The following is a 26,690-nucleotide window of genomic DNA, read 5'->3' as shown; positions in this document are numbered from 1 at the left end:
CACAAATCTCCCTCCCCCCCCACCCTCTCACAGCTTGTGCTTTTGCTAGGACGAGACACAGCAAGGGAACTGCCAAGAGACATTAGACAGAGAAGAGTGACATGAGACCAGCCAGGGAGAAAGGTGGGACAGGAACCCCTCCATGCAATTCCGTCGGCTAATGCTAGAAGTGCAGCCATTATTCATTTCCATTGTAAATGTTATTTAATTCTCATCTATATGCAAGTCTTCAATTAAAACAACAACAACAGACTCCATGTATAATTTATTCACCATAAAGCTTGCAACGAGGATGTCTCACAAGCCCACTTACTGCTGCTCCAGCTGAAGGGGCTGTGAGCGTCACCATGTATGCACAAGAAAGCATCCTCCACCCACTTCCATCGGGATGTGAAGAGGTAGAGACAAAAGCCCACAGAGAACATGGGGAAGGCCCCCTCAAATGCAGGGTACAGGTAGGAAGTGCACTATTGTATGTGTATTGACTATAGTACATCAATAACTGTACATGGGCACAGATCTATACATGAATACACTGTGCACAGACTGTAACATGGGGAAGGAAGAGGGCCTTGAAAGAGAAAAGAAGATGAGATGGATGAATGAGACTGCCAGCGAGGAAGGATTAAAAGGTGGGGGAATTGAGTGGTACTTTCCAAAGAAGTCAGATTGGCCAAGTCAGATAGGGGAGGAGAGCCAGTCTTGTGGTAACAAACATGAATTGTCCCCTTGGCTAAGCAACGTCTGACTTGGTTTGCATTTGGATGGGTGACTACATGTGAGCACCGCCAGGTATTCCCCTTAGGGGATGGGGCCATTGCTCAATGGTAGAGCATCCTACATGCAGGTGGTCCCAGGTTCACTTCCCAGCATGGTCTGACTCGGTATATGGCTGCTTCTTGTGTTCCTAAATGTGCATGGGGTGTGGAGCATGTCATATGTTGGGACGAATTCCAAAGGAGACCACGGAGTCCAAGCTTCTGCCCTGCAGAGGCAACTCTTCCACTTGGAGATGCTTCAGAAAGGACGCCACCTTCGCTGCAGTGGCACCCGTCACATTTCGCTGTCTTCCACCCACACGATCCTGTTCTGTTCCTGGAAGATGTGGGCTCGCACCACCTTCACCAGCTCCTCTGCACTGCCCCAGGACTGCGGATCCACCCACGCCCAGGAGCAGGGCAAGGTGGGGAGGGCCAGCTCTGCTCTCCGGAACTGCTTCAGCACCTCGGAATCTCGCAGCCCCGGTTTCCCCAGCAAGCTCCTGGAAAGAAGCACAGCAGAGAAATTCGCCAAAAAAGTATTTTCTGTGAGCTGCCATGAATAATGCATTAGCAGAGATGGGCTAAGTCAAGCATGTTAGTTTAAGCACGTTGAAGTCTAATGGCCTGATCCCAAGAACTGATGGGGCGCCACACTAAATGCTTTAGGTTGGGAGCGTTCACCGACCAGTGCACTCCGCAGTGCAACATTACAAATTCCAACATTACACCCTGTGTTGCCAGAAGATGTGTCACTACAGGATTTTGGCTGAAGTGTCTTAAATACTCAACAGTGGAGGACAGATGCTGTAAGGGCAGGACTCCCTTGCAAAGGGAGTTGGTGACTTTTGATAACCCAAGACAGCAGAAGGCCTCCCGCTATCCACTCTCTCCTTATCTGGCTTGCTTGACCTAGATGCGGCTTTTGCAATGGGGAGAAGCAGAGGATTATTGACTGAGGATTATTGGGGATCAGGCCACTCGTGTGCAGCATCCTCACTTTTTAATAACATCTGCAAAGAGTTTAAGAGATCCTTCCCACCCGCACGTTAAGGGCTGTTTCAGAGACCTTGCTTCATGTCCCTCACTGTTTGAGGTGGAGCAGGAGGATTATCATGGCTTTTTCCACTGTAGCACCAAAACTCTGGAACCCCCTCCAGATGAGGTATGAACTGCTCCCTCGCTGCTATTCCCCGAGTGAGCGAGTAAAGATGGTTTTATTTCAGAGGTATTTGAGTCCCTCTGAGCTGCTGTCTGAGGTTCGTTCTCCCACTGAAGGCCTGCATTTGTTGATTTTATTGCTGCTCCCATTGCACTGTTGCTTGAATGATTTATCCTTTTAATATTTTTTCTTGTTACCTGGTTGTAAGACATCTTGGGCTGCCTCAGCATCAGAGGATGGTCTGTAAATATCTGAACAAACATAGCCCTATCAACACTTCCTTTTCACGGGGGGGGGTGTTTACCAGGGACAGCCCAAGGTAGTGCGGTGTCTGACCACTAGTACTACTACTACTATCTATATACCACTTTTCAACAGAAGTTCTCACAGCATTTACACAGAAAAATAAAAGTAAATAAATAAGATGGTTGGGTTCCTGTCCCCAAAGGGCTTACACAATCTAAAACACAATCTAAAAACACCTTAAAAGGTGCTAGAGGCTGCTTTGCCCCACAGCACTGACTGGGGAGATCAGCCCCATTTCAAAACTGACCTTTCGAAGTTTTGAAAGTGGCACAGAGGGCAAGGAGGAGGGAAGGTTTCCAACAGCTGCCGCCGCCTCCTGCTCCTGCTCCTGCTCCTCCCTTGCATATTTGGCAATGAATGCAGAGATGCTCCTTGCAAAGCTTCCAAGAGTCAATCAGTGCTGAAGGGCTGCTCCAGTGGTGGTGGCAGGCAGCTTCCTGCCATCACCCCAGGAACCTGCTTTAGATTCAGGACAGGCACAAGGAAGTACTCCTCTACACAATGTGTCATTAAACTATGTCATTCACTGCTGCCGGATGTGGTGATGGCACCAATCTAGATGGTTTTTTAAAAGGGAGTAGACAAATTCATGGAGGATGGAACTATCAGTGGCTAATACTCTGGACAGTTATAGATTTCCATCAAGATCAGAGGAGGCATGCCCCTGAACACTAGGTGTTGGAAAAACCAACGGGAGGGGATGGCTGTCCCCTTTTCCCTGCTTGCAGGCTTCCCTGATGCACCTGGCGGGCCACTGCATGAAACAGAATGCTAGACTGGATGGGCCTTGGCCTGATCCAGCAGGGCGTCCCTCACATTCTTATGCTGCCTAAGGCAACTGCCTCACCTTGCCTTGTGGAAGGTCCGCCCCTGGGAATTCCCTCTCCTACAACCAACGCAACCAGAAGTCAGCTTCCAAAAAATCAGAAATGCACACAGGCTTGGTAAGCAACACACACACTTTGCTCTGTTTGGGCGGTACCTCTCTTTCCATCCCGTGCTCCTGCCTTATTCTCTGGAGATTACCAGCTTTCCCGAGCCACGTAATAAACTGCGTTGATCCTAGGTTGGGCTTTTCATACCTGATTCCCCTGATGTTCTTTTCAGTGACCTCGACATGGATAATGATGGGGTATATTTCACGTTTAATTAGATCCTTCACCACCTGGACCTCCAGCTCTAGCAGGCTGTGTTTATTCTGCAAGGAAATCCAACAGATTTACTGATTTAAATGGAAAAGAAATAACCTGTCCCTGACAAGTTACATTAAATCAAACCCCATACTGTGAAATATCATTGCTTTTCCAATAGTAATTCCATTAAAAGATAGGGATTTACAACCAAACCTAAGAAGAAAATAGAGAATTGAAGGGCAGGGTCAGCTGATATACAACTGGCTGGGTGTCCAATACGTCTGGGTGAGAAGAGATCCCTGCAGCCACCTTCAGGGATATTTAGTCTTCTGAGTTAGTCAAGGCTATAGAGTCACCTCACACACCTTCCAACTTGTAAACAATTTACCTACAGGTGCCCCATCGTCCTCCTGCCCTCCCTCCCTTTCAATTTCCAGCTTGGTGTGTTTTCTTTCCACCAGTTTTCATAGGGCAGGGCCCCTGCGCCTTTAACAGCCACGTGTCAGAAGAAAAATAATCAAATGAAGTTTTCACCACCATTGCATTTGCGGGCTGGGAAATGCTTCCCCGGGTAAATGTCTGCTTGACACGGGAGCTGGGAACCCTGCATTTTTGCTCTCTGATAGCCCTTGGTGTCATTTCATTCCCCGCAATCTACCTCAGCTTGATTCAAAGATATAGGTCTTTATTTAGTTAAAGACATTTATAAACCAGACTTTTCAGTCCAAAATGGGTCCACAAAGCAGCTGACAGCTCAAAAGCAGACACCAACAAGAGTCAATATAACAATTCAACATGCCAAGAGAAACTGCACAACACACAAACACTGAATGTGCAGCTAAACACACACACACACACACACACACACACAGAGACATTTCCTCGCTTCTGAAGTGTGGTAGCTATTTTCGCCGATCCCCTTTTCCCCTCGAAGTAGCCCCCCGAGAGTGCTGTATGACTCAGAAGTAGGCTCCCGAAGGTGCTGTGTGACCCTCAGCATTAGTTAGGATGTCAGCCACTGCAATCCAAATGCCCTCTGAAATAAGAATGTTTTTACCTTATGATTGGTTTTACCCAATGCCTGGAAACTATGAGAAAAGATGGGCCTCTGTGGGGAGCCAATTCCACAACCTCTGTGCTGCCAAAGAAGGCCCTGACCGCCACATCAGCCAAGTGAGTGGTGGAAGGAGAGCACATGGCAGGCATGGACTCCACGTAGAGTGGGGCAGCAGAGTTGAGTGGCAGCAGTGGTCTTATGGATTTTTTTAAAGGTATCATCTACTTCCTTACTGCCCCCTCCCCACTGCCTCAGCCAGCACCTGCTGCCAAGTATGGGTGTGGCATCTCACCTCACCCACCCCTTACAGAATATAATTTTAACTGAATGTGGGGGGGGGGGTGCGGTGCGGTGCGGTGCTAAAGTCATATTTCACCTAGGGTTCCCCTGAGCTGGCCCTGCTCTGCCCCACTTCATTAGGAACATAGGTAGCTGCCATATACTGAGTCAGACCATTGGTCCAGCTAGCTCAGTATTGTCTTCACAGACTGGCAGCGGCTTCTCCAAGGTTGCAGGCAGGAATCTCTCTCTGCCCTATCTTGGAGAAGCCAGGGAGGGAACCTGGCAGCTTCTGCTCTTCCCAGAGAGGCTCCATCCCCTGAGGGGAATATCTTACAGTGCTCACATGTGGTCTCCATTCCTATGCAACCAGAGCAGACCCTGCTTAGCTAAGGGGACAAGTCATGCTTGCTACCACAAGACCAGCTCTCCTCTCTTTGCCACCCTTTGCATCTCTAATGGTGGGAATGTGCAGAGCAGGGCCTGTGTGGAGAAGCTCGTTGCTCAGGCAAGGTCACCTGAGAGAACCCAGGCCCCTGAGACATCCAGGTCCCAAGACTGGACCACATTCTGGGTTCCCTTCCCAGTTTATGTGCCAAATTAACTCTTTTGCTTTTGCTCACCAGATAAACTCATGTCTCGTTTCCTCTGCCTTGTGCTAATCTCAGCTTTTGAGAGTGTGGCTCCTCCTCACTATATGCCTCACATCTGGGAACGCAGCCATTACTCGCCTTGCACTAAGCCATGGGGCCATTTCACTGCTCCCAGGACTAGGACAGCAAATGGTGCAGATGCCCTTTTCACAAATGCCCTCTTCAAAAGTACCACCATGACCATGCACAGTGGCGCAAACGGGTCGGAAGTCGTGCCCCCGATCCTCTGGTCGCTGTTGTGCCCTGCTGCTTATTATTAGAGTGCCATTTGTCTGAACAGGGAAGTGCTATATCAGTGATGGTGGGCGCTTCTATGATAGGAACATAGGAAACTGCCTTATACAAGTCAGATCATTGGTCCATCTAGCTCAGTATTGTCTACACAGACTGGCCGCGGCTTCTCCGAGGTTGCAGGCAGGAGTCTCTCTCAGCCCTATCTTGGAGATTCCAGGGAGGGAACTTAGAAACTTCTGCATGCAAGCAGGCAGGTGCTCTTCCCAGAGTGGCCTATCCCCTAAGGGGAATATCTTGCAGTGCTCACACATGTAGGCTCCTTGCTTAGCTAAGGGGGCAAGTCATGCTTGCTACCAAGAGATCAGCTCTCCACCCTTGGATCACCCCAGTCTCATGATCACAGATATGGCACCTCCCTGTCCAGACAAATATCACTCTAAGTAGCAGGGGCGCAACAGTGACTGACGGGTCGGGGGTAGGCCTTCCGACCTGTTTGTGCTGCTGTACATTGTTAGAGCAGCGTTTTGGGGAAAGGTCTTAATAGGGCTAGAGTCTCTCTGGGCTAGAATAGGGCTAGTCACTGTACAACAGTGAAAGGAGGCTTTTGTTCATCTGGGGTTCTCATTCTAAAGCTTGCTTAGCACAGTGCTCACTTAATCTGGCTCTGCGGCTCACCTTTTCACTGGCCTCCTGGATGGTGTGGATCCTCCCACTATTCCTCTGGCTCTGAGAGATCCCATCAGCATTCACAATATGCTTGGAGGAGGCAGAGGAGAGTCTTTCTTCAGTGAGGGCATCTGTGAAAGGAAGGTGTGGGGTTTTTTTTAAGTCAGGCACTTGGAGGGAAAATGCTAGTAAATGAGGGGCGTGTGCAACAACAGAATACTCACAATGCTGTGCTGAGATATACAACCCTGATCCTATGCTTATGTAATCAGAAATTAGTCCCACAGCAACAACTGTGCCGCAGCAACTCACAAGGAGATCCCCGGCCGGGAGGCTAAAAAGCAGCCTCCCAGCTCGGGGGTCTCTCCAGCATGCTCTTGTGCAGAGCATGCTGAACTTCGGGGGCCACACGGCCCCCGAACTCCCAAGCCCCTGCCAGCTCAGTAACAGAGCCAGCAGTTGTGTGGGTGGCTGATCCAGACGCCCAGGGCTTCCCCTGGTCATCTGCGGGGAAAACCTGCTCTGGGCAAGTCTCACTGATCGTGAGACTCACCTCATGGACTCATGGGACTTCAGCTCAAATCATGCAAGTTAGAGGGCATGGATTGATCTGCAACTCTCTTTTTTGCAGCATGGAGCGGGGAGAGGTAAGGCAAGGACAGGGAAAGCATGTGTAGAGAGGAGTAATCACGGCAGGACAAAGATTCCCAGCCATCAGGAAAGTCAGACACTTCTGTAAACTCTTTGTCTAAACCTCTGTTAGACTCTCAGACTCAGACCTTTACATTGCAGTTTCTAATGCTTTTGTAAAGGGGACCCACCAATGGAACACCACCTTTGTTCAGGACTCCTTGGCTATCCCATCTCTTGACCCAGCAGAAACTTCCTTTGCCTTTATTGTCCATAAACACGTGATCCAAGCATTGTGACAATCCAATTCCAAAGTTCCCACAAGGCACTGAGGGGTCCCAAACTGGTGTGTGAGGATCACATCAGCAGGCAGTACTCTCTAGCAGCAAACCTTTTGCCTGCAGTCTTGTGAGTCATAAACATGGGATGTTTTCCCCTTTTATGTGCAACTAAATTTCACTGACTTGATGGCACTTAATCAATCAATCAATCAAATTTCCAGAATTCTGTTTTCTGCACCAGGCTGCAGACTCTGCATTATGGGGTATATGTGGAGAAGGACAAACATGCAGAAAGCCCCGTCAGAGACCATTCTCCCTTCAAAATTCAAGAGGAGAATGCTTTCACAGAAGAAAAGAGGGGAACTGTGTTTGCTTCTTGCTGTGGGAGTAAAGATGATCAGGACATGAAAGACAGAAATTTCCCTTCCAAGAGTGATCTTGAAGACTGGGGCAGAGGAAGGACCCCAGTGTTCCCTCTAAGAGGGATTCCCAGATGTGGTTGACTACAACTCCCATAATCTCCAAGCAAAATCCACTTCAGCTTGGGGATTCTGGGAGTTGTAGTCAACAACATCTGGGAATCACTGTTAGAGGGAACACTGAAGGACACCCCGTTCCATTCCTGACCTAGCCTAGCCTGGTCTAGTCACTCAGCCACTCCAGCTCACCTGCCAGGCACAAATGGAAGTCTTGATGGGAGGAAGGGAGGTCCAGAAGATTCCTAATGAGCTGGGGTGCTAAGCAGACAGGCGAGAGCATGACAGGACGACGGCTCTGAACCACCAGAGGGCGTACCAGACTGTAGGGCTTTGCAGTTCCATCTGTGTACAGATAAGAAGGCCATGAAAGATGTGCAAGAGAGTTAAGGAGAAGCAGGGAAGGATCCTATAACAGCTGTATTAACCATGCAGGTGGGGAAAAGAGCTCTCCCTGACCATTGAAAACCTTAGCTTTGTTCTGGCTTGTGAGTTCTGAGAGGAGAGCTGGTCTTGTGGTAGCAAGCATGACTTGTCCCCATAGCTAAGCAGGGTCTGCCCTGGTTGCATATGCATGGGAGACTTGATGTGTGAGCACTGCAAGATATTCCCCTCAGGGGATGAAGCCGCTCTGGGAAGAGCAGAAGGTTTCAAGTTCCCTCCCTGGCTTCTCCAAGATAGGGCTGAGAGAGATTCCTGCCTGCAACCTTGGGGAAGCCACTGCCAGTCTGTGAAGACAATACTGAGCTAGACAGACCAATGGTCTGACTCAGTATATGGCAGTTTCCTATGTTCCTATGGAAGACTTTGGCTGGGTTCACACATAACATGGAGCATGAAGTTCCCCAGACCAAAGATATGGAGGGAATCTGAAGCTGGCACTGCAGTCAGTCATTTATCCCAGTTTGTTGGAAACAGCCCAGTTGAGTCAGAGGTACACCCTCTGGCCAGTCCTCCCAGTGAGGCCCTCGAAGTTATCCCAGCATGCCTTGTAATGCTCTTCGAATGGCAGGCCCTCACTACATCATTCACTTTGCAGCCATTGGTCCCGGTAGCAATGGGGGCGGCCAAGTCTGGAACGAACCAGAGGTTCATGAAGAGTGCCAGTTCAGACATATCCCACACCTCAGGACAAGCAGCACTTGGATTTGGCAAGCCCAGTGGAGTAGCCAGCAGAGCAGCAGCCCGTGTTCCACTCCACTGGTGCCCCTCACATTGTGCGTGACACCACACACACACACACACAGAGGCCCCTCCCCTTTACACATGATGTCACATGCAAAGGGGGTGTGGCCCAGTCTCCGTGGAGCCCGCACAAGCCCGCCGAAGCTCATTTTCTGGCAGCGCTTGCTGCTGCATCGCATTTACTTCCCTTCCTCTCCCAGCGAGAGGAAAGGAAATAAATGTGCTCCAGCAGCAAGGGCTGCCTGCAACTGAGATCAGATGGGCTGGGGTGGGCCCTCTGGCGACTGGGCCATACCCTCTTTGCCATGCATGTCACGTGCAACAGGGGCTCTGGCGGCCCTTTTCATTCGTGGTACGGCTCTTTGAACCCATTCATTCAATGGCGGCTCGTCCGCCCCATTGGGCAAGCCAACTCCAAATCTGAGTTACACATCACAGTTTGAGATGTGAATGAACCTCACATCTCGAGCGAGCCTCAGGTTCCTGCCTGGGCGTGGGTTCAGACAGTCCCAGGAAAATCAGTAGCCGACTCTGCAAGTAGGCTCTGCATTATGTGTGAACCCACTCTGTCTATTTGTTTCCAAGAGTTTGTGATGCCTTGAGAGATAATTTATTGCAGCATGAGCATTTGTAGGAAAGAGCCTGCCTCGCTGGATGCATGTCCTCATCTGTATTGTCAATCTTTCCCACAGAAGCCATGCGGGGGGAAATAAGTTTTTCGCAAGGCTGCATACTTTGCCTGGAATCAGATTCCATTATAATCACATTGATATGCAGACACCCAGTATTATAGAAAATGCACCCCATGGGTGGTAGAACAGTCATAGATTTCAAGGATTCCTGGGAGCAATTTATGTGGAATGCCAGTATAACTCAAAAGCAAGCCCTTTTCCATTGGGGTGGGGGCAGAGGCAGGGGCCACAATTCACCTGGGTCAGCATCCGGCCAAGGGTCTTTGCCTTGTCCCTGCTGCTGCTTCCGTTTTCCCAAACGAAACTGGACTAGGGCCCGCTTCTTCAGCTGAAAAGGAAAATCAAAAGCATGGGGGGTGGGGGGGAGCCAGAACATATCACTTGGTTGCTCACAAAATGACAGCTATGTGTTTATTATGGGAAGTTAAAGAGACTGTCTTGGGATGCAAATCCCAAAGCAAGGAGGGGCATATCAGCAATTAAGCTCGCTCCGTATTCCTTTGAGAAACACCTCCTCAAGATAACAATGTGAGGCAACTTCTTGCATCCCCAATAAGAGAATGCTACATTAGCAGAGAACGCTGCACTACAGTTGTGTGGCAGAGATTGCCACGCAGGGACCCTGGCCCAGGGCTGCAGTATTCCCATGGGATGGGAAAGGAAGGTGGGGAACAAGCTAGCCCCTATGCTCCCTCCGTGCCATTGACAAAAGCAGTCAAACACTGATGTCAATCAGGAGGACCTTATGGTTGCTCCAGGCTTCACACAATGGCCAACATGACGAGAAGAACTACTCAAAGTAGTCCCACTGAAATGAAAAGAAGTAGTTGAGCAATGTCAGCCAGTGTGGACAAGGGAGGAAACTTAAAGCCAAGCTTTTCTACCCTCAGAGGAAGCAGGGCTGGTCTTGAGGCAACTAGCAAGAATGGACTCCTTTGCTAAGCAGGGTCCATCTTGGTTTGCACTTGGATGATGACTACCTTTGAGCACTGTCTGCTATAAGATATTCCCCTTAGGGGATGGGACTGTAGCACAGATATAGAGCATCTGTTTGTATGCAAAAGGTCCTAAGTTCACTCTCTGGCTTCTCCTCTGGAATGGAGGGCGTGCATTCACATATCGGCCAGATTTACTCCTGCGAGCTATCGGGGAGCACTTCACTCACAATTCGGGTTTTTCATTGCACATTAGAGTGGAGTGTGATTTATATCCAGGTTTTAAAAAATCCACTTTGTCAGTCTTGGGGGGGGGGGGGGATTGGAACTCGCAGTAAACCTGCAGTAAAGCCTGCCTGTCTGGAAATGCTCCAGGTAGGGCGGAGAAAGAGACTCCTGCCTGCAACCTGAGACAGCTGCTGCTAGTCAGTGTAGACAATACTGAGTTAGAGGGGCCAATGGCCTAACTTGGGATCAAGCAGCTAGCTAGGGTGCCATGATGGGCCTCCCAAGCCAAGATCGGTGTTTAGAAGTTCCCTGATGTTAGGAAGTTTCAAATCCTCTTACCAGAAATGTAAACACATATATATCGTTTATTAATTAATATCCCACATCTCCAGTCATGTGAGGTGGCTTACAAAAGCTATGCTTTTCTCCACAAGCCCACATGTATGTGACTTGGTTACTCAGCAGGGAGCGAAGAGCAAATGTGTACATGCACAGTGGAACTTGCTTCTCCATAGAGCTTCATATGTCCTACTAAGAGTGGAGTCCTACTACTCTTATTCATGTTGCATTCCACCCTTCCTCCAAAGGAGCTTAGGACAACGTGTGTGTGCCACTGAGTCGGCTTCGACTCCTGGCGACCACAGAGCCCTGTGGTTGTCTTGGGTAGAATACAGGAGGGGTTTACCACTGCCATCTCCCACACAGTATGAGAAGATGCCTTTCAGCATCTTCCTATACTGCTGCTGCCCAACATAGGTGCTTCCCATAGCCTGGGAAACATACCAGCGGGGATTCGAACCAGCAACCTCTGGCTTGGTTGTCAAGTCATTTTCCCGCTGTGCCATTAGGGGGCAATTAGGACAACATACATGGAGATTATTTCATTTTAATCATTTTCACTTATGCTGAGAGAGGCTGGCCCAAAGCCACTTAGTGAGTTTTGGGACGGAGGGGAGATCTGAACCCAGGTGTCCTTGGCCCTAGTCGGACACTAACCATTACACTATACTGCTGAGCCTGTAAATTTTGTGAACATCACTAACTTAGGCCAAAAGACATTTTCCTTGTCCAAATCCCACAGATGTGAGCCCCACTCTCACCAGTGCAGAGTCTGAACCACCACCAGGGAGGAGGAGCAAGGCAGCTGTGACTCACACCAGGAACACAGAAGCAGGACAGCGGCTGGGACTAATATTCCTTTTTATCCATCCCCAACGCATTTCAAATACAAATACTTGTCAAGGGACTATCTACATAAACATATAGGAAAGAATGTATTTATGTAGCTAGCAGGACAGTTCACACAACCCTTGGTATTCCTTTTTATTCGCTGCTAACACTATTCCGATATGATCTTTTGGCAAGAAAACAGCAATTCACGTGATCATAATTAGAGTAGGAGAAACCTCCTCCACTGATTCGGGAGCTGTGTGCAGTGTTTTGGTCCAAATTTGGACCGACCCACCCATTCAAGCAGCTATTTGTATGTTGAAAGTTGCTTGTAATCAAGGGGATAAAAAGCTTCAGCGGCTAGTGGGAGCAGGCGGCACTGGGGGCGGGGATGTGGCAAGAGCGAGGCACTTTAAGAGTAAATGAGAACATGCTCTCAGCTTATCGGTCCAGGAGCACTCCTCAAAGCTGCAGCCTCAGTGGCACTCCCCCAGCAGCCTGGCCATATGGCGCGTGCAAGGAGGCCAGGTGAGTGAGTGCCGGGCCAGCAGCCGTGATGACAACGACGACACACGGCAGGGCTGCTGGGGGCCAGGGGCACCACTGCAGCAGCAGCTTGAAGAAGCGGTAACGGACCAGTAAGCTGCCATTACGTTTTCATTTACTCTTAAAAGGTGCCTCACTCTCGCTGCCCCCCACGCTGCCCCCCCACCCCCCTGCCCTCACCAGCCATCCTAAGCTTTTTATCCCATTTATTAAAAGCAACAGTTTACATAGAATTAGCGGCTTCAACCGGCCCGCAGTGAACCCGGCTGGATTTGGTTCGATCTTGGACAGGTCCACCTTTCCTGAAGGCCAGTCCGGTTTGCAATCAAACTGTCAAACCAGCCTGGTTCATGGTGGACCGGTTCGTTATCGAACTATTCGTGCACACCCCTCAGGTGCACTCCGAGTCCCATTTGCCGATCATCTGTCAGTTAAATCCAAGGTTGGAAGCCCCGTCTGTGCTCATGTGCTAAGCAGCAGCTGGGTTGGAAGGTTCTCTCCTACCCAGCTGCTGAATGAGGTAGGAGGAAAAATCTTCTGACCCAGCTGCTGCTCAGCACACGCTCACGGGCAGCGCCTCCAACCTAGCTTTTAACTGACAGGCCAGGGGTGGAGCCACCATTGTGCGAACGGGTTCAAAGAACCTGGGCCACCAACGAAAAGAGCTGCCAAAGCCCGCAGAGGGGCGTGGCTCAAGTTCCAGAAGAGCTCCAAGCAAATGCCCCCCGCCCCCACCCTGGAGAGCCCCGAGCGAGCTCTCCCCTTGTTCTTTTCAGGCAGCGCTTGCTGCCTGACAGCCTTTATTTCCCTTTCTCTCCCTCCAGCGAGGGAGAGAAAGGGAAATACATGCTCTGGGGGAGAGCTCACTCAGGCTATCCCAAGCCCAGGCCATGCCCACTTTGTGCGTAACGTCACATACACGGACATTGCTAGAGGCCGCCGTTTGGTTGGCTCTGTGCCTGTGACAGGCAATCAGTAAATGGGACCGTTCACAGTCCTGAATCAGGATAGGCGGCTTCTCTACCCTAATTATGATTGTGTTAATTGCCCTATTCTCTTGTCAAAAGGTCATCTTGGAATGGTGTTCGCAACAAACAAAAAGGAATACCAGTCCCCGCAGCTATCTTGTTGGTGGACCAACAACCTCAGCACAGAAGCAGTTTCACTCAGACTGGCCAACGAATTACCTGCTCTCTCTTTCCAACCTGCACATGCCCTCAGTATCTCCTCCAACTTACCTTTGTCCTGCAGCCTTTTTGCTGGGCCACTACTTGTCCTTTCTCCTGTACCTTCAAAAGCTGGCTAGCCCTGGAAGGAGAACAGCCAATGTAAGCAGCTCAACAGGAACCCAAAATGAGACGCAGTGGGACCAACTGGTCTCAGCAGGCACCCAGGGCCACCCAATGCATGCAGTTTTCTCATTCCCATGGCCGTTTCAGTAAGCAAAGAGTATTCACATTTCTGTCACCAACAGCTAAGTAGATGAAGTTGGCCACTATTAGCCTCAGCCTTTTGTTCTGCGTAATGCAAAAGAGACGCACATTGTATCTCCTTGTGAAGTCCTAATCAGTGGAGAAGGGGCAGCCCAATGTCAGATAGGGGCAACAGAGCACCTACTTTGTATGCAAAAGGTCCAAGCTTCAATCCCTGGCATCTTCAGGTAGGGCTGGGAAAGACCCATCTGAAACCTTGGTGGCTGCCAGTCAGTACTGAGCTAGATGGACAAGTGGCCCAGTTCCACAGAAGGCAGCTTCCTATTTTCAGATGGCAGGCCAGGTTTTGCCCCAGCTGCAAGAGCATCCTAAAGTGAAGCACCTTACTTTTTCCACTCTGAAAATGCAGCCGCTTGCCTATATGGGACACAGTAAGACAGTGTGCTAAGGGATACTGCTATTACTATTTATATACTGTTTTTCTGCAAAAAGCTCACAGAGTAGTTTACACAGAAAAGGAATAATGAGAAGAAGATAGTTCTCTGTCCCCGAAGGGTTCACAATCTCAATCACAAAAGGAAACACAAGGGAGACATGAGCAACAGCCACTGGAGGGATGCTGTGCTGGGAATGAACAGGGAGAGTTGCTCTCTGCCTGCTTAATAAAAAGAAAATCACCACTTTGAAAAGTGCCGCTTGTTAGTAGCAGGGAACCTTTCCCTATATCTTGGGAGCCTGGTTTCTTGAGGAGTGGGCAGGAAGGTTTTGCCCTTTTTCCAACAGGCTTAACAACTGTGCACTTAGTTCCAGATAAGTTAATGGGAGCTTTTGAAAATCAAACCCACTCCTAACCGCCCAGCCCAGCTTCCAGAGGTATAGCCCCACCCTAGTTTCAGTCCCTTGGTCACACTTGAATGGGATGCTAGAGTAGGGGAAAAGAGATGGAACCACAAATGATCTTTTACTTGCCAGCTGCAAAAACCTTAGCCGGTGTATTAAGTTAGATTTAATTGATAAAATATTATATTGGCATGTGGTTGAAATAATAGTTTAAGGAGCAGGCATATTTCCCTTGTTTTTAATATGATGTGTGTGGGCATCGTGGTAGGCTCCAACTTAGAGGAAGCTTTTCCTTCTGTGCAAATCTGAAGGAGAAATTATGATCCTAAGAGGGATCTGCAGTTTGTGTAAGTACATCTGCAGTTGTATAAGTAAATCTGCAGTTTGTATTAGTACTTCCATTTAAATTGTTGAAGCTCTTCTCATGATCAGTGAGCTTCTAGTGGGTTTGCAGGGAGAGCGGGCTTAGCCCGCTCTCCCCGCAGACGATCTCGCCTGCAGCCCTGGGCGGCCCCATTGGCCACCCAGATGACTACTGACTCTGTCATGGAGCCGGTGGGGGCTGCAGGGATCGGGGACCACACGGCCCCCAGAAGTTCCAGGATGCCCCGCACAAGCACACGGGGCATTCTGGAGGGATCCCCCAAGGCCGGGAGGCTGGCTGCAGCCTCCCATCGGGGGTCTAATCGTGTGTCGCCGTGCACCACGGTGGCACATGAGCAAAAAAATGAGGTTAATGGAGCACTCGCTCCATTAACCTCATTTAAGGGGAGGGGGAATTAGGTGGGCTAGCTGCTTTGGGACCACTGGAATTGTCTGTGAGCCCGGTGCTTCCCACAATGAGTAAAAAGCAGGCTAGACTCCTTTAGCCCACTTTCTACTGATCGTGAGAATAGCTTCAATGTAATATACAAGTATGTTAAGCAGTTCACCCAGTTAATCAGGGGTGCCTTTTTAGTCTGTGAAAAGGTATTTTAAAACTAATTTAACCTAAGAGTTCTCAAACTCGGGTCCCCATTGTGGCTGAGGATGATGGGATTTGTAGTCCCAAAATATCTAGGGACCCGAGTTTGAGAAGCCCTGGGTTAACCAAGTTGCAGCCCAAGCTTCCCTGTAAAAATTACTTATTTCCACTTCGCAGCAAGTGAATTCAAGAATTCTCTAGAACTGTGAATTCTAGAATTCTAGAAGGGAGTTCTAGAATTCTCAGAAAGTGAATTCTAGATAGAATTTTCATCTCATTTCATCACATGGAGGTCATCGAAAGAGGTCCATCTCCATATGCCGCCAGCTCAGCTGGCGATGATTCAGGGGCGAGCCTTCTCTGTAGTAACTTCTGGGCTATGGAATGCTCTCCCTATAGACAGTCATGGTTTAACATCTTTGCCAGCCTTCAAAAGAGCCCTTAAGACATGGTTTTTTTCCAGGCAGGCTCTTAGTAATCTTTGAATGGTTTTTTAAAATTATTTTAATTGCTGTTTTTTAATTGTTTGTTTTTTATTTGGTTTTTCGTGAGTTTTGGGAACCGCCTAGAGCCTTTGGAGTCAGGCGGTATATAAATGAAAATTAAAATTAATTAATTAATTAAAATGCTCTCCCTCGTGGCCCTGAAGGTAAGCTAAGCATAGAAATTCCAGCTAGGACAGGGTTACCCATGGCTCTACCCAGCTTTGCAGCCATTCGAGTGTCCCCAAATCCCAGGCCATCCACCGGGCAACACTAATTTCCTCCCATTCTCACAGTCGCAGTACTGCAATGTCTCCACCCTTTTGCCCCAAACTACCCCTCTTGGCTTCCTCCCCCAGCACTGCCTACCAACCACATTTATTTATCCAAAAGCATACATCCAGCCTTTTCTAGAAATCCAATAGTAACACAATAAAAGCTCAGCACCAAATAAAACTCAATTAGCACTTTAAACCCTGACTCTTATCTCACACTAATCCAATAAAATTACATAAATATTACAAAAATATGTTTATAGCCTGTTTAGATAAGAGTGTTTTTGCACAACCTACTAAAAACTGCCGACTAGACTTTATCAATCCTCAGTGGGCAAAGTGTTCCATAAGCTCCTGCTGCGTCCTCCAACTGTTTGGATTTCGCAGACAGCGAGTACTGAGTGGGGCCTTTTCTGCAGAAATTAATTAACGGGAGGGGACAGAGTCACTCTCTAAGATCCCCCCCCACCAAATCTGTTGTTTTTCAGATTTCTCATACAGCACCCAGATATTGTGGCATTTAGCCATAAAAGTTAAGAACAAACCTCATGCCGTTCTATAGTTATACAGGGCAGAACGTTTTCTGCTGCTAATTTTTTCCATGGAAAAATTATCCCTTCTAAAAATACAGGCCGATATACAGAGTAAGGAAGCATCAGCACAGCAAAAGAAGCAGACTAACCGCACATCCAGACTAACTGCACTAGTGCCTCGAGGAAGGGGCAACTTTTGACCACCTCCCATTCCCCAAGAAGCCCTCTGTCAAACCTGAAAATATGACCCCGAGGGCTATGCAGCCCTCAGGGACACATTTCAAGTGATACAGAGGGGCTGAGTTCTCACGATCATTCTGCCACTGAAAGTCGAGAGAGTGGGGTACACACACACTCGTGGTGCATTTCATGAGAACCTGGGGAAATTGTACTAATGTTGGGAGGAGTTTAGACCAGCCTGAGCTCCTTCATCCAACACCAAATCCCAGATTACTGGTGTCAGGACGGGGTGGTGCAAGCTCTTTGTGACATCGGTGCCATTTTCCCGGTTTTTTATGACATGTGCTGCGGGAGTGCAGGAGCTTCCTCCCCCACCCCGACTTTTGGCGGCAGAATGATCGTGAGAACTCAGTCAGGGCTTCCTGGGAAAGGGGAAGGCAACCAAAATTGCCCCTTCTCTGGTGCACTGATACAGTTAGTTGGGAAGTTCTGTCAGGCTGCACTGGCACATCCTTGCTCTGCACATCAGCCACTACTCCTCTCACATGGAAGAAAGGATACAGCAACACCCACAGGGGCGGATTAAGGGACAGGCAGAGTAAGCACCTGCCTGTGGCGACAAATTGCCTACCAGCGGCAAATTCTCCTCAAAACCACTTGCTCATATTCCTCAAAACCTCTTGCTTCTGGAGAGTCCGCTACAAGCACAACTAAAGTGCAATAAATTGCCCTTGTCCATAGACAGAGCCATCCTTTAGCAAAAAAAGAATGTGATTCAAGCAGTCCAGAATCAGATTTGCCTCAATCTGGACTGGAACTAACGAGTGCCAGTGCTGCTACAGACAGTGAAAGGGAAACTGAAGGTGCCCCAAAGCCCTCAACAAGACAGAGTTAAAGTAGATAAATGGACTGCAGCAGCATATCAGGCACAGCTCACTGGGTGTGCTAAAATTAGTATGTAAACAACAGTCCAGTGCCTCCAATTTTCTTTCCCTTAAATTTAAAACAAGAGAAGTGCATGCTATTGTGTACTGTCTTTAAAGATTTGCAAGCATTCCAATAAAATAATTTCTACATGAAGCTTTGCATTTTTACAAATGGACCATATAAGCCTCAGTAAATGGGTTCTGTGGAATTTTTTCCGAATCAAAATATTGGCGTTCATATACTTGAGGCTTTTAGGGAAACATCTGAGCTACTTGTACATAACATTAAACTAACATCGGAACATCTTTTTCTGGTGTTGTTTACTAAATGCCTAAGTCAAATCATCACGGTGACACAGATTATAATCTATTTAGGCCCCAAAAATATACCTGAAAAAATTCCAATTAATAATGCCCCCCAAAAACCCACCCCACTGTTCAACTGCAATATTAAAAATAAAAATGAATTATAGGCTGAGGTATAGGCTGTGGAGAACTGTTTTCTCCTTTCTCTAAACAAAGGATTAATTGACACACAAGAAAAATTCAAAGTGAGGATCCTTACCTTTAAAAAGCTACACAGCTTGGGAGCTGGACACTCAAAGGATCATCTACCATCAGGCTATTCACACACTGAGGTCTTTAGTCCTATTACAATGTATTGTATTACACTGTATACCTATTACATGCACAGGTATCTGAATACACATACACATTGTGTGAATGACTGTACCTGTGTTTGTTTTAAAAGTGAAACTGGGTACAGATCTCTTCAAATGCAGGCTGCAGATAGGAAGTGTAAGGCTGCACCTGTGTGAATAACATACGAAGCTATACACAGATTGTACCTGTGTTGAACACAATGTGTGAATAGCACTTTTGTCAGAGATGGGTGGCAACTGGGGAGAGGATCTTCTTGGCTGTGGTTCCTCAGTTCTCAAGCACTCTCTCCGAATAAGCTCTCTTGGAGCTTACTTTGGTATCATCCCAGCACCCGGTAAAATGGTTTAATTCTCCCAAGTTTCTTACAACTCCTGCCTAACTGGTTTTATCAGCTGTTTTATTTTTAATCTGCTTGTTCTGTTTTGCATCTGGAAGCCCCGCCGTGTGGCACTGAGGGGTAGACCTTGATTAAATAAAGAAAATAAGTTTCCCCCATTGGTCCATTACCTGCTGTAATTAGGGACCGTGCCCCTGTCCAAGTCCCGAAGGGTGAAGGGATCCACTCGGGCACCATACCACTCCAACCGCCCCTTGTGCAAGGTGTCTGTGACGTGGAGGATCTCTCGGCACTTGACACACAGGGCATTTGCGTCGCCAAGCTCCAGGAGGCTCAGGTTGGCACGCACATAGAATGAGTCACCAGGGATTTTCTTCCCAGCATCCAGTGCTTGTTTGAGAGGCTGGTAACCTGACAAAGAGAAGAAAGGGCATAAGGACATAGGAAGGGCCTGGCTGGATCAGAAAGTGCATAAGGTCAGAGGAAAGGTCCTGTCAGTCCCCAGCATCCCAGCTCCCACTATGGCCAACCAGCTGCCTCAGGGAAAACTGCATAATAAGGTCAACCTTACAGGAGCTCAGAGATACTGCAAAGCAATTAAGAGGCCTCATGGCTCTCTCTCCCACACCAGATAAACTGGCATAACTTCACAAGCCAATAAGGGGTCCTGTTTTTCCTGCTGCCTTGTGGTCTTGGGGTAGCAAGCATGAATTGTCCCCTTTGCTAAGCAGGGTCCATCCTGGGTTGCATTTGAATGGGAGACTACATGTGAGCACTGTACGGAATTCCCCTTAGGGGATGGGGCCACTCTGAGAAGAGCATCTGCATGCTGAAGGTTCCAAGTTCCCTCCCTGGCATCTCCAGATAGGGCTGAGAGAGACTCTCTGCCCTGCCTGTAACCTTAGAGAGAAGCCGCTGCCAATCTGTGTAGACAATACTGATCTCGAGGGACGAATGGTCTGACTCAGTAGATGGCGGCTTCCTATGTTCCTATGAGAATCTGAGATTCTCAAGATGTGGGATTCTGGGCCAGATATTCAGTTCGATGTTTCTGCAGTGGATTCACAGATGTGCAGTAAACACACACAGCAGCAGTTGCCCAGATGACTAAAAAGGATAAACGAGCCACATATACCCTTGTAGTTAAAGCGGTTTACCTTTCATATCAGGCAGGAAAGAGAGAGCAGATGGGTCATCCCAGTGCAAGAGGGTCAGGTGAGCTACCTCCCGTGTGCAGTTCTCCAGGGAAAGCACCTCCCCATTCAGCTGCATCCCCCTGAGCTGCCACAGAAAAACAGAGGGGGGGGGGAGATGTATTGATCAGGAACCATGAGCTTCATAATATTTCTGGGCTGTGAGACAAACTACAGAGGAAGGCAGAGTTGCATCAGTAATCTACTTAGGACCGAACCCTAAATAGATTAAGTATTCATGGGTAAACACTCTCCCACCTATTTCCTTAGGACCTGTGAAAGGGTAAACTAGGTGCCTAGGTTTTTCTCTGAAATATCTAACTCAGCCACTAGGTCTCATACTGTATTGCACAAGTAGGGTGTGCTCCTGAGAAGCAGAAGAGGCAAGGGGTAAGAGGCATCGGAGAAGGGCCACCCTCCTGTCTATTGTTGCAGTCTTTCCATCCTTATTAAAATTCTTCCTGATCAGACATGAACATTCAGCTCCACACTTCCATCCATACCTCTAGCAGTCGGCATCCCTCTTGGAGCCCAGCCTTCTCGGGTTCCGAGCCAGGCCTCACCCACTGGACGTAGATCCCAGTCCTGTTTCCTCCCAGGATGGAGATGTCCCCAACAAGGCCCCTGCCTTGCAGAGCCGGAATGCTCAGGTTACCTCTGCTAGACAAGTGCACCATTACAGAACTAAACAGGAGGAAAGAAAACAACAGGAATTTAGACCCTGGCATCTCAGCAAGGAAGGAATCTCATTGTCTGCCTCAATTACCACGATAGAGGGCGCTCTGTAAATCACTGGGGAGGGTGCCTGTGAGGTCTGCCAATCAGTGCTCTGCAATGCTCAATAAATATTCAACATTCCCATCTTGTACCAGGCCAGGCTCAAATGGGTCATGCAAGACTGGCTTTTCCACAGCTACTGCAGAAACTGCAATCAGGAGGGGCTATCACCGCCAGCCCTGCTCTCTTGTTCACAGATGCATGCCACTCTGATAGATGGGACAGTGCCATCCTATGCATGATTACTCAGAAGAAAACCCTGCTGTTTGGGGCTCACTCCAAGGTAAGTATGTATCGAACCGCCATTCGCCAACATCCTGGGGAAGCAGGATGTTGACTGTGGTCCATCTTTTGCTACCTGAGATTCTTTTAAACTGGAGATTGAACCTGGGTTCTTTAGCTAGGGTGTGTTGTCCCACTAAGTCATGTCCCCTTGCATTTGGATGAGAGACTACATGAGAGTGCTGTAAAATATTCCACTTAGGGGATGGGGCCATAGCTCTATGGAAAAGCATCTGCAGAAGGTCCCAGATTCACTCCCTAGCATTTCCAGGCAAGGCCAGGACAGACTCCTGCCTGCTGCAAGTCAATACAGACATAGAAACATAGCAACAGAAGAACCTCAGGTTGCTTACCTGTACCTGTGCATGCGTGGAGACCCATTCAGGAACATTCAGAGCTCTTACGGCTCTCAGAGTTAGGGCCTCTCTCCCGCCCTAGTATATACTGCAAGGTGCACCTCCTGCCCTCCGGTTCCATATTCCGCTGCCGCACCCTGAAGTGGGGAGGCCGGGTCTGTGTGTGAAGGTACAGGTGACCACTAGAAGAACTTCAGGTACAGGTAAGCAACTGAAGTAGTTCTTCGTGATCCCTGTACTTCACATTGATGGGCACATCATGAACTCATGTACCTAGAGGAGGGTACAAGAGAGACCATCATGTGAAGATTGATTGCAGAACCACTCTCCCAAAGGCAGCATCATGACAAGCTTGCATGTCCAGGTCATAATGTTATATGAATGACATTAGTGTGGCCCTAATGGAGCTCTACAGATGGAGCCGTTGGAGATTCCCCAGTCGAAGGCTGTGAACATCACTTGTTCTCATGTTGAGTAGGCCCACACTGGCATAAGGGATGGACGACCCACAAGTTGATAGAGTTGGAAGGTTGCTACTCTCCACCAAGAGACTGAGAGTGCAGATACTCTGTGTCTTTGTTGTGGGAGGCCGTAGATCACGAAAAGCCCATTAATCTGTTGAAATTGGACTGTCTGGTCTACATAGAAGGCTAGAGTTCTGCGTATGTACCGAGTGTAGAGTTTTCGTTCTGCAGGTGTCAACGGGTTCGGGAAGAAGGTTGGTGAACAGATGTCCTGCAGCCTGGGAAATCCTGATACGGTCCTTGGAAGGAATTGGACATCTGTTCGTAAGAGCACCTTTTCCTTGTGGAAGGCTAAGTATGAGTAGTCTTTTCTTAATGCTCTAAGTTCACCTACTCTGCGGGCAGAGGTGATGGCAATTAAAAATGCAGTTTTCATAGTCAGTAGCCTAAGATCACAGGTGGCCATAGGTTCAAAGGCCTTGTCCATGAACTGGGAGAGGTCGAGCAATAGGTCCCAGGGCATAGAGATCGGGGGGGGGGGTGTTTCAGAAGAAGGTTATTAAGGCTGTTCAGGAAGCGCTTCACTTCTGGGACTGTGAAAAGTGACAGTCCCTGTGTTGGGGACCTATGGGCCACTATCGCTGTGAGGTATACGCGGATCAAAGACATTGACAGCCCAGATTGCTTGAGTAGTAACATGTGTGAGAGGCTGACGTGTACAGGAGCTCTTAGTGGAGAGGCACCCTGTGATCTTGAGAAGGTGATGAGTTTTTTCTATTTTGCTTTGAAGGATTTGAGCATTGTGGGCTTACACAACTCTGTCAGGACCTCCTGGATGTCTGATGGTCATTCAGCAAGATTCTCTACACCGTGAGGTGCATCCTGAATATGTCTGGGTGAAGCAGAGTTCCTTCATCCCAGGAGAGCTTTGGATTGTGGAATGGTAGATGCAGGTAAGTATAGTCCACTAAGTGTATCAGGTAAGGAAACCAGTGGTGGCATGGCTATCACGAGGGCGATCAGAATACAGTTTGCTCTGTCCCTCTTGATTTTCTGTAGGACAGCAGTATTGAGGGAAGTGGTAGCAGTGGTATTGGGGAAAATATATAAAGGAAATCCTTTTCACAAGATATCATGAAAACGTCCCCCATGGAGTTCGGTCCCATGCCTGCCCTTGAGCAAAACCTCAGGCAATGAGTGTTCTGTGCCACGGCAAATACATCTATAGTTGGGGTGCCCCACTCCAGAAAGACTCTCTGAAAGAGTTTGTGGTCACCGCTTGTGAGAAAGCTTGGGAGTTCTGCTTAGGTGGTCTGCCCTGATGTTGTTTGTTCCCTGCACATGTATTCTTTCTTTCTTTCTTTCTTTCATTTATAGTATATACCGTCTGACTCCAAAGGCTCTAGGGGATTCACAAAATAAACACAAGAAAAACAAAATAAAACAAACTGTTGAAAACAGCAATTTAAAAATTTAAAATTCAGAGATTATTAAAAGCCTAGCTGAAAATGGCAGAGAGGTAAAGGTTGTGACGTATTGACCAGCTCCACAGCACCATGGACAGTTCCAGCAGGGAATGCAATCCAGTCCCTCCCTGGCGATTTATGTATGATTTTGCCATGGTACTGTCCATGAGGATTTGAAGCCTGTAATATTGGGGAAAAGGTTTGGAAAACCTTGAATATGGCCAAGAGCTCTAAATAATTTATGTGGTGTCTCGCTTCTCTTGGTGTCCATATGCCATACAGTGCCTGCGGATTGATGAAGGTTTAGCCTGAGAGAGTGAGATTGCATTCTTGGATTGAAGGTGTCTAGGAACCAACGTTGTAGCAGCCTCATCTTGAGTCACGCCAGGGCAAGGACAGCTGTGATGGATGCCATAAAGCACGCTGAATTGTGTGTGCTTTGCATGGCCCATGAAAATTTAAGGTGTGGGTCAGCAATGCAATATTCGTGATGCAGTCTGCAGGGAGGAATACAGCCCTTTCATGGTATCAGATATGGTGCCCAGGTACTTTATGACCCATGACAGTGTAAGGTTGGATTTTTTGCAATTCACTTTGAGGTCCAGACATTTGAGAAGGTCCAGAGTCAACTGTATGTGATCCTGTAGCTCCTGCCTGTTGTTTGTGGCCAGGAACCAGTCATCCAGGGAAGGGAATATATGTACTCCCGCTTCCTTCCAGTGAGTGAGGACAACTGCCATGCACTTTGTGTAAATGTACAGGGCTGCTGAAAGACCGAATGACATGGGTCTGAACTGAAAGGTCTGTGCTCCTATCCAGAAGCATAAGTATTTGCAGTGTTGGGGCCGGATAGAAATGTGGAAGTATGCATCTTCTAGATCTATAGATATGAACCACATGTCTTTGTGAAGCAAAGGAAGGATGGAAGAGATGGTGAGCATATGGAACTTCCTGTAGGTCACGAAGGTGTTGAGATCTTGGAGGTCCATAATGGGGTGGAGGCCACCATCCCTCTTGGGGATGGTGAAATATAGAGAGTAGAACCCCTTCTGGCAGTTTCCCTGGACAGGCTCTATAGCTCCTTTTCCCAATAATGAATTGACTTCTTCCCAAAGAACGGGATTGGGGCATGTGGTTCGTATCCCAGAGTCTGGAGGATTTGTATGGAACTCAATTATGTAGCCAATTCAAACTATGGTTAAAACCCATTGGTCTGATGTTATGTCCTCCCATGTGTCCAGGTAGGGACATAGTCAAGTTCTGAACTGATAACTGTCAGGTTCTTTTAGGGTAGGTGGAAGCCAGTCTGGGTTTGGATTGGGTCTTGAGAGGCTGATATGTTTCCTGTATTGAGGGTACCTTGAGTGGTGAAAGGACTGGTCCAAGAAGATGTAGTTTGATGGCCTAGAAGTTGTGGCTTGTGTAGTCTGGGGGCCTCTATAAGGTCTTGTATATGAGGGAGATGTGAAACTCATTGACTTCACTGTTTTGTGGAGTTTCTACACTCTTTCTATCATTTCATCCACACCTTTTCTTCAAACAGTGCTTGCCCAACAACTGGTGTACATGCCTCTGGAGTGAGGACAGAAGAGTGCAACCACGCGTGAGGTCAGAGAGTGATAGAGATAGCCATGTTCCTTGCTGTGAAGTCTGTTATGTGCCTCAAGGTATGGAGTAGCTGCTTGTACAGGTGAAGAGCATCTTTCTTTATCAATAGAATAGCTTCCTTGCCTTCTTGCAGAAGTTGTTCTATGTAAGGTGTTGCTTTTTCCCAAAGCAGGTGGTTGCACCATGCCATACAGGCCTGGTAGTTGGCCACTTTTAATTTTAGTGTGGAGGTAGAATTAAATCTCCTAATGAATCAAGCTTTCTGCCCTCTTTGTCTACCGGTGCAAAGATGGACTTATTTTTCATGCTGGCATGTGCCACTTCTGCCACTATAGAGTTGGGTGTAGGATGTTTTTTAAGAAACTCACAGCCCTCCATCTGCATGCTGTAGAAGTTCTCTGTCTTCTTAGAGGTTGGTAGTAGGGCTGATGGTTTCTCCCAGCAGGGTTTTTGTAATGTCTAGAAGAGCAGAGTTCCTTGGAAGATAAATGATTGATTGCAGATCAGAATGAATCCGGTCAAAGAGTGGGTCTGTATTGGTCTTTGGGGGCTCTCTGACTTTGAGCCCTGGAGCTGCAGCCAGTCTATGGATCTGTTCTGAAAATATCTTTAAATCCTCAATGGGGATGGGAACTTTGGATCCTCAATGAGTTCAGACAACATGGAACCCAATACAATGTATGAGGATCCTGGGTCCTCATTTGAGTCCCTCAATTGTGAGGAAGAATGGGGTGATTGAGGTTGGAAATCGCTTTTTGGGATTGGGTGAGCCAGTGCTGGTTCAGGCTGCAATGGTGGCACAAAGCAGGTGGTACTACCTGAGGAATAGCAGCTTTCTGCTTCGTGGGAGTGTCTTCCACAGTGGGTGGAATCACAGTTAGATTTGTATTCATGGTGTTAGATGAAGGCACCGTGATCCTGTCCCATAAGCACTTGGGTTTGCTTCAAGGCTGGGGGGAGAGTGCACATTGCAATGGGGACTGTGATTGTCGGTCTGGAGGCGACTGGCATTGAGGCGACCGGGACAGGCTCTCAGATCTGCAATAGCAAGTGTAGTTTGAGCCGCAATAGTAGCGTTCGGGATGGTATTGTCTCCCAGGTATCATAATGCTGCTGGTAATAGCGATCCCTGTTGTCAATGTTGAAGCTATCATCAAAGAAGTATCGGTATTTTTTGCAGGAGTAGGAAGGAAAGCAATATGCCCACCTGCGGTGGTATCAGTCATAAGAGTGTGTGGAATGCTCTATCTCCGGGGTTCTGTCTGGAGAGTATTCCAAGGGTTCCCCCGCATCTGATGCCTTGGGGTCCTCTCCCTGGTCCAACGGAGTGTTGGATCTCATGGGAAACTGTGGGGTCGGCTGTGATGGAATCCATGGATGCTCCCTCAGTACCGGGGAGTTCTAGATGAGTACTGAGGCCGTGGTTGCCAGCAGTTTCTTTGGAATCAATGGGAAGTGGAATTCCGAGGGGAGATTCAAGGCGTTTGGAGAGTTGGGGTCAGAACGGCTAACTTCTTTTT

At 48.2% G+C, this 26,690-nt stretch overlaps 1 protein-coding gene across 1 annotated transcript in view; it reads right to left on the bottom strand.

Annotated features, from left to right (window-relative positions):
• Positions 1–253: 253 nt before the first annotated feature.
• Positions 254–26,690, bottom strand: part of CARD10 (caspase recruitment domain family member 10) — an 81,435-nt gene continuing 54,998 nt past the window's right edge. The window contains exons 14-22 of the mRNA XM_053251631.1: positions 20,721–20,901; positions 20,182–20,305; positions 19,195–19,435; positions 13,630–13,699; positions 9,750–9,840; positions 7,828–7,980; positions 6,258–6,379; positions 3,309–3,424; positions 254–1,261 (exon numbers count right to left, since the gene is read on the bottom strand). Of these exons, the coding sequence (XP_053107606.1) occupies positions 1,054–1,261; positions 3,309–3,424; positions 6,258–6,379; positions 7,828–7,980; positions 9,750–9,840; positions 13,630–13,699; positions 19,195–19,435; positions 20,182–20,305; positions 20,721–20,901 (1,306 nt within the window). The 3' untranslated portion in view covers positions 254–1,053. The remainder of the gene's footprint in view (positions 1,262–3,308; positions 3,425–6,257; positions 6,380–7,827; positions 7,981–9,749; positions 9,841–13,629; positions 13,700–19,194; positions 19,436–20,181; positions 20,306–20,720; positions 20,902–26,690) is intronic.

Source organism: Hemicordylus capensis, chromosome 5 (genome assembly GCF_027244095.1).
Source record: "Hemicordylus capensis ecotype Gifberg chromosome 5, rHemCap1.1.pri, whole genome shotgun sequence".
NCBI lineage: Eukaryota > Metazoa > Chordata > Lepidosauria > Squamata > Cordylidae > Hemicordylus > Hemicordylus capensis.
Note: the sequence above shows the minus strand (reverse complement) of the source record. Positions and strands in the feature narration are given on the sequence as shown.